Raw genomic sequence first — 16,449 nt, 5'->3', positions numbered from 1 at the left:
CATCAGAGATGGAGTGTTGTGACAGGACTGACGGACATGGTGGATGTGTTCAGTGAGGCTGCGAGAGAATATCAAGATGTCATCCAGGTAGACGAATACTGTCCGGTTGATGAGGTCTCAGAGAACATCATTGACTAGAGCCTGGAACACAGCAGGGGCGTTAGTCAAACCAAACGGCATAACCAGGTACTTGAAGTGTCCAAGTGGGGTGTTGAACGTGGTCTTCCATTCGTTGCCCTCTCGGATCCAGACCAGGTGGTAGGCGTTTCTCAGGTCAAGCTTGGAGAAGACTGTGGCTCCGTGAAGGGGCTCAAACGCTGAGGTTAGCGGGGTAGTGCGTACTTGTTTTTGACCGTGATGTTGTTCAGGCCGCAATAGTCTATGCAGGGGCGCAGTGAGTGGTCCTTCTTGGTTAGGAAGAAGAACCCTGCACCACCAGGAGACGAAGATGAGCGGATGATTCCTGCGGTCATGGAGTCACTGTTGTATTTCTCCATGAACTCCTTCTCGGGGCGTGACAGGTTGTAGAGCCGGCTGGAAGGCACGGGGGCTCCAGGGAGCAGGTTGATGGCACAGTTGTACGGCCAATGGGGTGGTAAGGAGAGAGCTTGTTGTTTGCTGAAAATCATACTGAGGTCATGGTATGCAGTGGGAATGGATGTCAGGTCTAACTTTTCAAGTACAGATGGGGTGAGGGCTCCCTGTGTAGGGGGACGAGCGGATTGTAGGCAAGAGGACAGGCAAAAAGGGCTCCAACTGACCACTCTGCTGGCAGTCCAATCAAAGTGTGGGTTGTGTTGATGGAGCCAGGGCTGTCCCAGAATTATCGGGGTGTGAGGAGAGTTGATGAGGTGAAACCGGATTGTTTCGCGATGGTTGCCAGAGAGAATCGGGAAGACTGGACACGTCTGACGGGTGACTCGGGCCAAAAGTCTTCCATCCAAAGCGTTGCATTTATGGGTGTAGACAGATGTTCCACCGTTATTCCTGCTCGAGAGACCGGTTTTTCATCAATATTATCTCATCGGAACCTGAGTCAACCAAAGCACATAGGGGCAAACTCTCCTGTTTCCAGCAAGTCCTGGTTTCGATCTGCATACGTGGGAAAAGGGAGGAAGAAGTTCGACTCACCAGTATTCCCACGCCTACTGGTGAGCTCCCCCTTTTGGCCGGAGGGTGCAGGAAGTGAGGAAGTGCCCGGCTTGTCCACAGTAGAGACATCTCCCGTATCTTTTTCAGCGAAAGTGCTGCTCTGAAAAAAGAAAAAAATAAAGTTTAAAAAAAAGAAAGTGCTGCTCTGGCGTCAAGTGGGCCCGACCCAACTGCATGGGCTCCTCACAGGGCAAGGCTGGGGATGAGATGTCGTCTGAGTAATGGATAGCATTGGGGGCCTCTGACTTACGGATGCCGGCGATTGGTGTGGCAGAGCGTGCGTAGGAGCTCAGCTAGCTCTCTCTCTAATTTGCTCCCTGAAGCGGTTGTCCGTCTTGATGGCTAGTGAGATTATTGCATCAAGGTTGGTGGTCTCCTCTCTTGCAGCTAGTTTGTCCTTGATGTGTTCACTGAGCCCATTCAGAAACACCCCCTGCAGGGAAACATCGTTCCATCCAGAGTCCGCGGCTAATGTTCTAAATTCAATGGAGAACTCCGCCACACTTCGAGGCTCCTGGCAAATATGTAGTAGCCGCTTGGCCGCATCTTGGCCCCGCACGGGTGTGCCTAGACAGGCAGACAAGCACTCTGCGAATAAACGCCAAGATGTCTATGCTTGGTAACCAGGGAAACGGCTTCTGTGCACTACTGTATCCCTGCCGGTACAACTGTTTTTACTTTATAGCCTAGCTTAAGATAAAACTATACGTAACGTTACCTGATATAGTCTTGCTCTGCCATGCGAAAGCCCTCCTGTTTATGAAACTTATATATTTCAGGGAACTCACAAACGGCATGGATCAGTCCCTTGTTTATTGATTTGCAAGGCGCACTGTGCATTGCGAAAAAAAAGTTCAAGACAATACAACTATGGTAGCAGGCGGGCGTGTGCATGAAATGAGCACGACTGCGACAGTTTCATGGGATTACGCACACTTGTCGTTCCGCCTGTCAGATTGCCTGTGCCTCCGAACCTGCCCGCTCGCCTCTCATTGAAAATGAATTACCAGGTGCGTCATTCGCTCCCCATGTGAAAAGAATTTTAGAACAGATTCCAACTCATTATAGACAGCATCTTACAAGAATGCGTAGAGTTTCATGGGGCTGGGCTTAACATCCTTACAGTTTCCTCAAAACAACGGTGTAGTCCCTCATTCGTCCAGGAGTGTTCCATCGAAAAGGTTTCACGGACTTCCGGATGAGAGCCGAAACATCTTGACTCTGAAAACAGTGTCCAGATGACTACGACTGAAACCTTTTCTACAATCCTTACAGTTTACTCACAGTAATTGATATTTTCAGTAATCTGCATAAATAGCATCTAAATTATCAAAATCTAACGAATTTTCCTCAAGACTTATAATTATAATTATAATTAATAATAAGTATGGTACCAATGGGAACATGGAAATTTGAGTATTTTACCATCACTACAAGTTTCTTAGGTTCTAGGTCAACAAGCCTTACAGACATGGCTTTGAAATAACTTCTATTATATACTGTATATTCCCTGACTTAGATTTTTCCTGACAATAATGTGACACAAGCCCACTGACACTCTGTCAGACTGGTGAGCTCCAAGATGCTGTGTAAGACAACCAGCTCCACAGATGAACAGCTGACACACCACAAAACAAAAAGTGACGACAGAGGCAGAAACATATCCAGATACATCCAAGACCAGACTCAAGGAGCCAGTCCGTATTTTAGTCAAGGGGCACCTACAGTGAGCGCTCTGGAAGCAGAAAATACCATGCCATCTTAAGGCAGCTGCATAATCAAAGATTGATATCTTAGTATGCACAACTGAGGTCCCCTTCTCCCCAGCAATTAATACGGCGCTAACATTAACTTCTCATCTAGGGGGGAGATCTCTGAGTCATCTCTAAGAAGCAGATAATCTACAATGCTGACTATTAGCAAAATCCTATTCATAAATCACTTAACTGTTGGGCAACATGTAGTCCTATTGTGCATGGGGTAACTGACGTTAGCCTAAGCATAATAGTGCATTATCAGGAGGAATGAATTCAGTATTATCTTCAGGCAAATTCTTTAAGCTATTAAAAATTAATAGTACCTCGTTATGCAATGTAAAGTTAGTATCTGGAGCAATAGAATTGTGCAGTTATATCCTTGGTAATATAATAATCATCAGCTTAGTTAATGGACCTGTGCAAATGTGTAATAAATGCAGTGAAACTGTGGAGTGGAAAATGACACAAATCATAAGCTGAATTACGATTCCCCATTGAATCCTGCTTTATAAATACAATTACCACTCTTTCCAATACAGTAATGGTTTTACTGCTCCAAATCTGTGCTGATGACATTGCAGTCACACACAAAAACTCAATCCTCAAGACCTCGCTAAATCTGATTAGAGCCAGCTTTGGTGAGAGTGAGAGAGCAAGGGGAAAGAGAGAGGGTTTCAAAATAACTCACATTTTTCTCCTCTGGACCATTGCCAGAAAGTGGGATCCACAGAATAATGTCAAAGACAGGGCACAGGCAGGCAGGTGAGGCCAAGTTATTGCTGAGTGATAGGGACTCAACGAGGGAGAGGAGGGTTGCTTTGATCTAGAAATATACAGAAAAACATACTTCTTTCTTCATGTACAGTACAATCCTTATCTGCACTGACAAAGGTGGACAACTGAGTATTGAATATTTAAGCAGATATACACAACCCTCTACTTAACATGTTAGTTTCACATAGAATCATGCACAAAATCACAAAAAAAAAAATCTTTCTTGCTCTCCACTTGATTTTGTTAAACCACAGGAGTTTTTTCATAATGTCTATCCACCGCTATCTATCTAGTGCTTTGGGAAGGTACGTGTCAAGAGGATATTGCTGTATGGCTGACTTAAGAGTTGGACAAGGACGAGAAATTGATTTTGTCTGGACAGAACAAAAAAGAAGTGTGTATCTGGACTCACTGAGCACTGATGGTATGTTGGGAGTTGTTTTAGATTCAGTCCAGCATTGGCTCTGCCTTAATGTGATTAGAGGTTTGAAACAGAGAAAGAGGAAAAGCTGGAGAGGCAGTGAGAGAAAGAAAAGTGGACAGATAGACGACATGCAGGCGAGATGAGAGGTTGATTGGGTGGGTTGAGGGTTAAGAGAATGACAGACTGGCTGCCAGGATTGGGAGATGAGGGAGTGCGACAGATGCGGTAAACAGAACTATAGATGACTCAATACAGGGCTGCCAGGAAGTACTGTAATGAGGTGCATTTGATCAAAAGTACATCCAAGATTCAGTATGTTCATTCAGAGAGACAGGAAAGTTGGAGTGGGGTTCAACCAACAGTCAGACAGAAATATTGGCAGAATAAAAAGTGAAGTCAACAAAATATATACTCGCCAACTGTGTAACATCCACCATAAGACCCACACAAAGAGCATGCCAACAAAAGTTAACGTTAAAACTAGGGCTGTCCCGAATATAATTTTTTGGGCTTTGGTAGTAATCAACAGCGAATATTCGACGCTTCGGCGAGGGGGGTGGGGGGGTAAGCATGACATTTTCTTTTTTATCCCTCCGAGAGACTGACGACATCGGTATACAGGCTGTATGTGTCTGTCCCTGTATGATACAGCGAGAGAGAAACAGAAAGGGGTGGAGCAAGCCGGTGTGTGTGCAGCGGTGTGCAGTAAGAGACCGAGGTGTAGGTGTGTGTGCGAATATCCGAATCCCAAATTGAAAATCAAATACCTAACCAACGAATGAATATCCGTTTAATGGAATATTCAGGTCCAGCCCTAGTCAAAACCTGAAAAATGTCCAGGATAACAGTGCAAGTAAAAGTTACTACTGCTAATAATAACAGTTACAATGGTCTGTAGTCTTGTGGGGCCTGAGGTGATCTCCTTTTGTGATGAAAATACACATGAAAATGAAAAAGACAACCAGGTGCTAACAGACCTACAGTATATGTTGCACAACACGCCCCTAAACTGCACTTTCATGTCTTGAGTAAAAACAACACAATTACAGCAACACTTTGCCATCAGTTCTTCAAAAGCCAACTATTATCCACATTTGATGTATCGTTGCAACTAAGGCTGATATTATCATCTGGTGTAGGCTTATCACAGATATATTGGTATCAGCATACACACTCACTTGCTAGTTATTAGGTACACCTATGTCTCACTCAGTACATATCTTACTCAAAATCCATTTTATCAAAATTGTGTGTTTGTTGGTGTGGGATGAATAGTTTAATCTATCATTATCATATTTTTTAAACTCTCAAATATCGATGTTGATATCGGTAGTTACAACTGTATCCAGCAGAGGACACATGCAGCTGCCACTACCCCATCAATTAATTGCACTGCCAGCCCAAAGATGCCTACTGGGGCGAACATGTCTCTTGAGGAATGTTCATTTTCAGCATTTGTAGTGTGTTCCCCATTAATATGACAAGCATCTGCATAATTTACTGAAGTCTATAGTGCTGACTTTTCACTCCTACTAATGGTGTTAATTAACCAGGCATGATGTAGTATTTTAAGTATCAACTACACAGCCATAAATTGGTTTGGAAGTTTCATACGTGGTTTACTAGGTCATTGTTCCCACCCACATTTAGGCCAAAACACACAGCAGTTGTCCCTTAGATATGTGTACCTCTGTAACTGGCCCCACAAGAAAGCACCCCAGTCCACCTTAAAGACTGCTCCCATTAGTCCAGGCAGAGGTGCAAGTGCCCAATAAAGCTCACAGGCTCCCTGCTGCCCAGGAACAGCTCCATAATTATTCTTCTGGCCCTGTTAAGAAACCAGAGACTCTTTCCCTGCTCCATTACTCACACACTGCCAAAGATACTGCATAGAGGCTACCCAGGCTGTACCATCACACAGCTACGACTGTGTAGGTAGAGGCATAAGTGTAAACAGACAGAGCAGGCTCAAGTTGTATTTTAATGTCAAATATTCCCTCGTTATGACACAAAGATAGTGATTAAGATGCTTTTCACACAACAGCTTAAAGCTTTTAAGTGAATGAAGGATAACATTTTTCAAGTGTTGTAACACATCTGCATATGCTTACCAAGATCTAAATACAAAAGCTGAAATGGCCACCTTATATATGCAGCATATTGTTTATTGGAAATAGGGCTATTACCACCCACTAACCAGGTGAGTAACCTCACTATGGGTTTGGACGTGTGGTTCTTACTTTCCATTTCTTTCAGTTGTAATATTGTTGAAAGTTGTTTCAGAAGGAGAAATGAGAGATGAGAAAGTGGTAAATGATGAAATCACTGTTAGACACAGTATAGTTTTATAAAAAGCATTTTATATGAGCAGTCTTGAAAACATGTTCAAAAATGGGGAGATGTTCTTCAGGTCCCCATGATCAAGTATAAGATGAAACCCGGGCACAGGCCTAGATGATGACATTATCAGTAATCTAGTTCTCACACATCAAGCAGGCAAACCAGTCACTCATATGAGTACTGAAAAAGTAGCAATTTAAAAAGAAAATTAGTCAACACCTGCCAGCTGCTAACAGCTGCTAATGACAGCCGCCTGTCATATGTTAACCTGTCATCCCATCAGCCACATCTGACAGAGTGACACGAAAATTTTAAACAGTGCAATGAAAGAGACTTATGTAGGATGGAGTATGTCTCATGATGTGGAGTACTACAGATTTATGGGATTGCATGTGACTGTGAAGCCAGTCAGCCCATATGTTCAATTTGAGTAAACTAGAGGCCTGTACTGAATCCATAAATTTTACGATAATTAGCTAGCTAATTAGCACAATTAGGGGAATGCTGAGCCCTGGTTAGTACATATAAAAGCGTAAATGAGAAGGTAATACGATTTTTTTAACCCTAAATGACCCCTTAAAGAAACCCTGTAAATGATCCTTACAGTGGACGGACCATGCCATTTGACACGGTATGTTAGGCAAACACTAGTGAATTTGCTCACTGGACATACTGTCTGAGATTGTTTTTTTGTTTAAAGCATCTAAATTATAAACTCATGGATCCAGATTCTCATTGCAGTAATCCAGGAAAACAGCACCTTGGCCTGTGAAGTTCTTGGTGAGGAAATTGTAAACATAATTTAGGCTGCCACAGCACTGCAGAGCCTCAGGTAGGAGGACATCAAGAGAAGTGACTGCACTGAAAGGGGTGTGGGCAAACGGAAAGCATAGAGGCAAAGGAGAGCCATATAGTTATTCAAACAACAGCTCCATCTAGTGGTCAGTTGAGTAAAACTAAAAACAGGAAATGACTGAAAGGTTTGGGTTCCTTTGCAAAGTGACTCATGCTTCAAAATGCTATTCTGAGATTTTGGTTTGGGGGCATCTCTCCCAAGACAATGAGCTGCATAAAGCTCTACAGTGACAACTGTAGCAATAACTAGGAATAGTAAGGCCAAGGGTGAAAATACACTGACTTCTCCTAGTGGATTCAATGAAACTTGGATAAAAACTACTGTCGTTAGATAGTTAGGCAGTATATAATTTATATTTTACACTGGAGGAACAAACACTGCTACCCTCTGCTGCTGTAAAGTTTACTATGAACACAACTTTACAGTTATTTTTGAAAAAGGGCTCAACATACTTCGTGTTTCTGAAGCTTTTCAACTACATCTTGTCGTATTCCTCAGTAGATGGAGTTGCTTAGTTGTCATGGAGATGTTTTAGTTGTTGTCACGTGACCTAAGCTTCTGAGACAATAAGCATTGTGTTGACTTTTTTTTTGTCAAACTGTTGTTTCCTAAGTCCAAAACGACCCCTCAAGCTCAATTTTTCCAGATAGGTTTGAGAATACTGGTAATTGACGAGATTGATCTCACACCATCACTCAACACAGAGAGCAGTTTGAAAGTTCAGACAGGGCTGAACTGTTTCACACACACAATGGCACAATGGATGATGCATTGTTACACAGACAAGTTTAGAGTTGGATTTATATGCCAACGCATGAAATCTAGCTAGCTAACTTAGTCATATATATATATATCTATATATATATATATATATATATATATATATATATATATATGAAGATGGGAGAAACACGCAATGATTTGCTTTCCTAAAATTGTAAACTAAAATTTTAACTCAAGTTAATCTTTGAGTTAAGATGATTTGGTCAAACTACTAACGTTCAAGGACTTTTGTGCTCAACGAATTTGATCGTTGTTTGCCACCTTGCTGCGTCACCTTTTCCTTAACGTTAGCTAATTAGAGTTCACGTGAATTAGAAAATATCGACCCTTCACCTTTATAACCAAACCTATAAAACAAGACTGTATGATGATGGAGGCGCAGTTTGTGTCTCTCATACTTTACATTGAGACTTCTCATAAATGTTAGCTAAACTTAACTAAACCCTGGAGTCACGGAGTTAGTTAGTTAAACTAACGTAATGCTAAGCATCTCAAAGATTTGTTTTTCTTACTAATGAGATATAGCTAACAGTTAGCTAATGAGATAAACACTACACGCCAAAATTACACTTACCACTGTTCTTAAGTCATTCCAGATTCTTCTATGCAAGGGGAAAACAAAATAATCCCTTTGCTGCATATTGTAACTTAACTTTGAAGATATAAACCCGCTCTATAAATTACGAGTTTATTGCTTATTAAACAAAGATGGCAGCCGGAAGTGACATAGAAACTCCTTGTTCTCTTGTATGATGCATTACCAAAATGTTTGATTACTAATTAATAATATATATATGATAATTATTATATCTAGCTGAATTACATTTAGAACTATATTAATCAAAATTTCCTTTATTTTATATTTTCATATATCATATTTGCCTTGTACAAAAAGATAATGGATCACTTCCATGCTGCCATATTTGTTTGGTTTGACAACTGTTAAAAATCTTTATTGTGCAGCTGTTGGAATACTTTAGTTCCAGCTGAATATAAATCTTAAGGGAAAGGCGATTGAGGACATGGACATTGCCATGCTAGGAGTATTATTACAGGGTTGTTTGATCCTTAAGTATACTGATGATAAGATAATACTTGCAGGCTATAATTGCCCAGAATGTCTGGAAGATTTTCGTGCACAAGCCTGCATGCGCCTGGAAAGGTATCATCACTTTTCCAATCGGGATGTGATTGAAAAGAAAGAAAACTAAAACACTCACCATGCACAGGACAGAATCTTAACTTTAACATTTGATTTTTTTACTTCCTTTTCTATTCCTTCATCTTCTCTTTTCCATTTTGATTTCCCAATCATAATGGAAATCATATTGATAAAAAAGACAACACATGCATAAGAGGTTGGATTTTATTTAGTCCACTTTTAAAATTTACATTTTCTGTCAAGATTCATTAAAAAAGATAAAGCATCATCAGCTTTGCAGTCCATTTCACAAACAGACTGCAATAAGGAAAGAGTGAAGTAGAATGAAGATGACTTAGTAGGCACATTTTTCAAATGATACATGTTAATCTAATTGATGGCAAAATATGTACAGCAATGATTTTATCTTGTGGTAGCACATGCTTGGGACTTTTGAGTGAGAGTTCACAGGCTAGTAAAGCACAGATCTATGCAGACAAATACCTTTTCCACTGTCTATAAAAGATGTATCAAGTTGACTACACAAGGCAGTCTAATTTCCCAAAACTGTATGCCAGTTCAATTTGAAATAAATTAAACCTAAGGGGAGAGAGAAATGAGGAATATCAATGAACTTGTGGAACTAATTGACTAAAAGTGGACACGACATCCACCTGATGAAATAACTTGAGAAATAAATTAGAAATGGATAGTTGTATTAGTATGCATTTATAGAGTACCTGATTTTCTCTCTCTCTCTAGCCTTAGTTTGATACCTTTGCATAACTTATAGAAAACCTGTCACGTTCTTTTAAAAACTCACAGTAATTCATTCATTAATCACAAGTCCTGATACCACCGAAGACAGGCACAGGATTCTACCCTGCAGAATCCACATACCTTCGAGTCAAACACGCTGAATATTCCATACAAATAAAAGGACACTTTTCCTGTTTATATACATAACACTTTTGTACAGTCTTTGCACTTCCATTATAACAGATTGAAGCATCTCCACGTACAAAGTAAATGGAAATCAAATCATGTTCAGTGGATTAAACCTTGAGTAAATCCAAAGCTTAAAATTGAGCACTTGGTTACATGTAAAATGATCGAGTTCAACTGCCTTTGCATTGAAAGAAAAAAGTAATAAAACTCTATGAAATTCTGTCATACTGGGTTATCTTAGGGATCGGGTTTGAAGTTTGCCTTAGACACAGATCAGGGTAAGTTTCAGCTATCCACCATAACTTAGTGAAGAAATTATAAAATTGACCTGTGAACAGTGCCCATGGAAACTTCACCCCACTCAAACAGGAGAAACTGAAAAATCAACACTGTTAACCAGCTATGCTAACTAGTAGAGTGTTGTATTGACAAAGTATTGTGATCATGTTATCAAGTGATTTCACTTACACTCCAAAACAACATCAAACAGCATTATAATTTAAGGAAATGTTAACTCTGGATCAGCCCACCGGCCATTGAAAGGTGAACAACAGAACAAAAAACTCTAATCCAATATAGGAGGCAGTGAACGTTCAAAGTTCGCAAGTCTGTTTAAGTCAAACCCCGGTGACAAGTCCAGTCATTCCACCTGCTTTCATACTGCATACAGCTTATTCCTGGCTCACACCGCTTCCTACAACTGTACACATAGTGCTGTCCTAGGCCTGACAGCAGTGTAAACTAAAGACAGTTGAGTGGCAATGAAGTTCCACTGGCCCCTACACACTAAGGATCTCGTGGAGGTGGAACGTGACAGCTGGACCGTCCCAAAGCACAAACCAGAGCCTACACTAGTATTAAAGGCCCAGCGGTTTGGGGGTTTGGAGGGACAACAGGGTCACTTGGGTCCTTTGGAAGGGGTGTCTGTCTCTGTTGATTGGCGGCCATCGTTCCAGGCCTCCCGGGTGCTCTTAAGGGCCTGCGTCCGTTGCTGGTCCACAACCACATAGTCAACACGCTCATCTGATGCTGCCATGCCAGTTCCATTGCTTTTCATCTGAAGAACGAAACACACACAAAAGGTCGGTCCTAAGGTCTAAAATTCCTTAAAACGGACTTCCTCTAATTTTGAACGCGTGCCTCAGGATGTGGGGGTTGATAAATTCTTACCTTTCTTGGTGGGGTAGACTTGCCGGGGTCAAGATCCAAATCCAGGTACTCCACCTGTTTGTCTCCCTTCGGCTTCACCATAGGGCTGCTCCCACCATCCGCAGTCATGGGTGCAACAAGCTTCATGTTCTACATAAGCCAGGAAAAGATGCTTTTATTGACAGAAGAGGAACACTGAGGCAGTGTCACAGTGAAACAAAGCTCTTATTTTAATACAATCTAGCATTGTCACAATACCCAACATTTGTTTGCTAAGACTGCAAGAAATTTGACTGATAACTTGAATTACCAAAAAGTTTGTACTTTCAGAAAGCATGTTCTATGAGCCCAAACTGCATTCAACACCAACTTCAGGGAGTGCACATACAGGTACAGATGGTTTGTGGATTGGAACATTTAAACGATGAAAAAAAAAAAGGCCTGCACTGGACAATTAACGCAAAATTAATGTGTACAGTAGTCAGCAAAATTACAGTCCTTGTAAACTGGTTGTCATAACTGGCACAAGTAGTGAATTATAGTACTATTTAGATGAAGTTGATTATCGTTTCATTATAAGAATAGATTTGTTTAATCAGTGAACATTGTTTCATCTAGCTGGTTCCATTTCTGACAGGCATCCAACTGGAAAGGTTTGTTCACTGAAGCATGGACGCATCATTTCACCGATACAAAAATGGGCACCAAACCAACATGCCAAAACTGCAATTGCTTCAAAGCTGTCCAATGAAAAACAAATAACTTTGCTCTGATTTTCACATTTCATTTGAATTCTGAAAAGGTTTTTGGTACTTGTTCAGACTGCAGAGTTAAATTATGTTATTGTTTAGTTTATGGTGCTTTCCATATTTTTATATTGAATAAAGCTGTACTTCAGTGACAGTACTTTGATCTTAACATCAAGGATAAAGAGCTTTAGTATTAGTAGAAAAAGTCAAAATTCTGGTATTGTGACAACACTAAGGGACATGTTGGACCTATAGGTAGTGTTAATTTCTAACTACAAATGGGGTGACGTTATTAGAACTAGAATGGTGACAAAACTAGGATAATATATATATATATATATATATATATATATATATATATATATATATATGTGTGTGTGTGTGTGTGTGTGTGTGTGTGTGTGTGTGTGTGTGTGTGTGTGTATATTGTACTGCAAACTGTGTATCCATGTCAGTGTGTGTGTATTGTACTGCAAACTGTGTATCCAAGCCACAGTTTCTAGCTAGTGTTGGAGAGTGCTAACAGCGCAGCAAAGTATGCACTATGTACTTGCTGAAATTCTGACATAATAACATCTGAAACTGGTAAGCTGGTGTTCTGACAGGGCAGGCCATGCATGTCTAACGTGGCAACCCTGCTCACCTCCTCTATGGTGTCAAGTTCCTCCATCTCCCTCTTTACAGGGGTGATGGGGACTGTGCAGTAGAAGGACTCCTCTCTACACAGAGTGACAAGGAAGTAGTGACAAAGGAAAAAAAAGAGAACAGCAGATGGTCAAGAACAAAATGCAGGAAAAAAGAAAATGGATGAAGCTAGAGCCTTGTGAAGCCAGAGAAATGAGGAACTAGGGAGAAAGAAATGAACATGAGTGATGAAAGAACAGGAAATCAGCAGACAATGTCAAAGCAAAAGTTAACAAATTGTTACAGCAAGAAAAATAGGAAAATGGAACTTCTAATACCCAAACTGTAAGAGAAAGAATCCCTGTTGAGAGAAATGTTATCCCATCAGTGTATGGCTGATGTAGCCAGTTTTATTCTGGGTACATCAGCCAATTGTGCCCTTTTCTGCAGACATTACTAAATTACTAAAAGACACCTAAACTTGATTCCATTTCAACCAATGCCCAAGTAACAAAAAGGGATCTTTTGAACTACAGTAAGGGTATTGATTTGACAAGGCATTTTTTAAAGAACACAATACCTGAAAAACAAAAGTACAAAAATAAGAGATAAAGAGAATAAAGAAAGCAGAGCAGCAGGACAAGAGGAAACTGCAAAGAAAAGAGCTGAATGGGCGAGGAGTCCATCTGCAGCAACTAGTAATTTGTCCACACTAATGTATGCCTTAGGGCGAGGAGCAAGAACTGGAAATGGGATTTCTAATACGTTCTGTACAACAATTACAGCTTAAAGCTGGAGTGCGGGACTTTTACATATAAATGAACGTTACATTCAAGCCCTTATCAAACAAGTTCATACAATGCTGATTAAGCCTATCACCGCCAGGTAAATCTCTCAGTATTTCGCAGTACAACAGAGTTTTTAAATCTAGTGTCTGTGGTGACATTCCCGTGCTGGTGCACCAGTAGTGATGCGTTTTATGTCAACCAGCAATGATTGGTTTGCCAGAGCTGATGGGGGGGAGCAACCCGTAGTGACGGAGTAGGCTACAGCCTCCAATAAAAGTTTCTGATGCTACAGATAAAGAAACTCAGCGTTCAGAGGAAGGATTACAGTCAGAAAAAGAATGTGATCGACGGCAAGGACAAACACGGATAACCATGTTTACCGGTTAACCGTGGTGTAGCTTTTCCTCGTTGGAGAGACTTGAAAGAAGAGAAGGGACTGAGGGCAGACACAGATGTCACGTTACTGCTCTTGGACAGGTTGGTAAATGTAAAATATTTGGAGTAGGCTATGTAGCTATTACATTTACTTTCTCTGTATTTTTGCAACTATTTCTGAACACAAGTCTGGGACTTTCCGGGGCTATGAGTGTTATGTAACATTAGCGAGCTAGCTAGCATCGTTAAAGGTTTTTCAAAACCGTTTTGAGAAAATAAGTTACTGTTATGTCACTCCGATTACTCAAAAAAACCCAACGCCAACCCTGCACCAGCTTTAAAATAAAAAAAATTTGAAAATCGAGTTTACCCTGCCTGACACGACATACACTGCACTGGGTCTCTAACCGGCGGATACATAATTACAATCTGTGGGCATAAGCACTTGTTGACAGTGTTTGTGTAATTACTCTCACTGCCAGAAGGAGGAGACAAAAGTTCCACACTGCAGGTTTAACATTCTGCAATGGTGCCCTGAAAACTTTGTCTGCCTCATACAAACTCTCTCCTGTATTTAAGGTGCATCTGTTGTGAAAACTGTCTTTGTAGATTTCATATATAATAATGATGTAAAATAGTTTCAACAAACCACAAAAAACCACATCAGACATTTAGCAATTTTTTTTCTGTAACTTTGATTATCTTTGATTTGAGAAGTAATCAAAAAAAGAAATCATGCAACTTCTTATATCAGAGGATAGTTGTGTGTTACATACTGGTTCATCTGTGGACATATTAGAGTCCATGGCTACATAATTCTCATCAGTGTCCTCGGAGTCAGTGCTGGAGGCCGTACTATGCACTGACGGGGGTCTCGCTGGCATTGGAAACCTAGAGAGACTGAGCAGCATTCACAATGTTTACACACTGACTTCCAGGCAAATACAGTCTCTACTGAGCACAAAATATAATACAGACATAACAGCCACAGAAATAAACCACTGCAGCCAGAAGAGTCCCTGCAGCACAAAGCACAGAAATAGACCTCATCCCAGATAAGCCAACAAACTGCATTCAGTATAATGTAGCTCTGAGGCATATACCAGACCGGTTTGTATGAGCAGTGCTACTTTGGTCACAAAATGACTACAGTAATGCATGAAGTGTTATTGCCTACTTCTTTAGTTATAGTATGCACTACATAAGGGAATGTTCACACCAAATGACCTTTTTCCTACCAAAAAACTCCTGTATTTTGTATTAACAAGCATGTAGGACAATGCACACCGTTTCCATAACAACATCAGCTACTTTAGTCACCTGGAGATGAAGTGCAGCAATTTATTTTTAGTGCCCCGTTGCCTTGTGCTCCTCTAAAAAGTTACATTTTTCTCAACTTTGAAAAGCACTTCACTCTTCCTAATAAGAAGTGAGGCACAGTGCCTCTTCTGAGACAGCCTCCCCCTCTTGGCTTCAAACTAAAAAATAAAAAACAGGGCTAACAGGAAAGCGGAGTAGTGTGAACATGCCCTTAGTTGTTAGCAAAATGTAGAATTATGACAAACTGTGCAGAACATTTCATACTTACTCCCGAGCGAATGACCGTGTGACAGGCGAGCGGACAGGCGTACAGGGCTCCTCCCATTCTGGCAGTGGTTTGATCTCCAGTGGAGCAGGTTTTCCTGAAGCAAGGTACACATACCAGTCAGTCACATACTTAAGATACATGTATGTAAGGCTGACAAAGGTCAACAGCAATAAAAAGTTGTATACAATGTGGAGTTAATCAACCTATGTGTTCATAATCTTGTGAAATCCTAAAATCATTTCTAATGCAGATCATGACTGGAACAATACATTTCTCCCTCCATTTTCAGCTTTTATTTTGAAAAGAAATCTGTATCAGTGCTTATTTTGAACAATTACAAACAACTTAAAATTAGACTTAGAAAAAACTACGAAAAATACACATATCTGCAGTGCAACTCTCTTTAGTTTCATCATTTATAGTTTTACAAATTAATTAATTAATCAATAAATAATATTCAGCAGCTCATTTGCATTTCCCCCCATTTATCCCTTCAATTTCTATCGCCCGAAGTATGTCCTCATCCTCAAGTGGATCTTGTCTACTGCAAATTGTCGTGAGACTTTTGTAGCAGGAAAACAAAAACCTTTGCATGTATGAGGACATTAAATCTGTCTGAAAAGTAGTTTGAGACAATCTGCTTCCTTTAAAAGGATGAAAAACAGTAAACTGAAAATAAGGGGCCTTATGTACAATGCAAAATGGTGTGCAATGTAACAGTTAACATGTTATCACAGCCTAATACGGCAACTCACTATATAGTTGGACTAAAACATGTAAACTACATTCTTTTAAAAGGTAGCCACTGCCAGTACATATTGTATGTACACAAGCAGAAGAGTGGATATGGTCATTTATACGAGTCTCTCTTTCATTAGATGATATCATTGTTCAATTTCCTCCTGAAGAGCTATCTTCTACTTTCCAAAGCAATGTGAGTGTTTTTCTCTGTGTGTTGTGGCTACTACATCTGAGTGTGTGTGTGTGTGTGTGTGTGTGTG

At 40.5% G+C, this 16,449-nt stretch overlaps 1 protein-coding gene across 12 annotated transcripts in view; it reads right to left on the bottom strand.

Moving 5' to 3' along the window:
* Window positions 1–9,436: 9,436 nt before the first annotated feature.
* Window positions 9,437–16,449, bottom strand: part of gab1 (GRB2-associated binding protein 1) — a 57,036-nt gene continuing 50,023 nt past the window's right edge. For 8 of the 12 annotated variants that reach the window (XM_044186513.1, XM_044186547.1, XM_044186522.1 and 5 more), the window contains 4 exons: window positions 15,449–15,542; window positions 14,637–14,760; window positions 11,346–11,474; window positions 9,437–11,232 (listed from right to left, as the gene is read on the bottom strand). In XM_044186513.1, coding sequence (XP_044042448.1) covers window positions 11,074–11,232; window positions 11,346–11,474; window positions 14,637–14,760; window positions 15,449–15,542 — 506 coding nt within the window. In that variant the 3' untranslated portion in view covers window positions 9,437–11,073. Of the gene's footprint in view, window positions 11,233–11,345; window positions 11,475–12,716; window positions 12,793–14,636; window positions 14,761–15,448; window positions 15,543–16,449 lie in introns of all 12 variants that reach the window. The other 4 variants (XM_044186528.1, XM_044186556.1, XR_006376872.1 and 1 more) reach the window with 2 other exon arrangements.

This window comes from Siniperca chuatsi, linkage group LG3, assembly GCF_020085105.1.
Source record: "Siniperca chuatsi isolate FFG_IHB_CAS linkage group LG3, ASM2008510v1, whole genome shotgun sequence".
NCBI lineage: Eukaryota > Metazoa > Chordata > Actinopteri > Centrarchiformes > Sinipercidae > Siniperca > Siniperca chuatsi.
The sequence above is the reverse complement of the archived record's forward strand: the minus strand, read 5'-3'. Positions and strand labels throughout refer to the sequence as shown.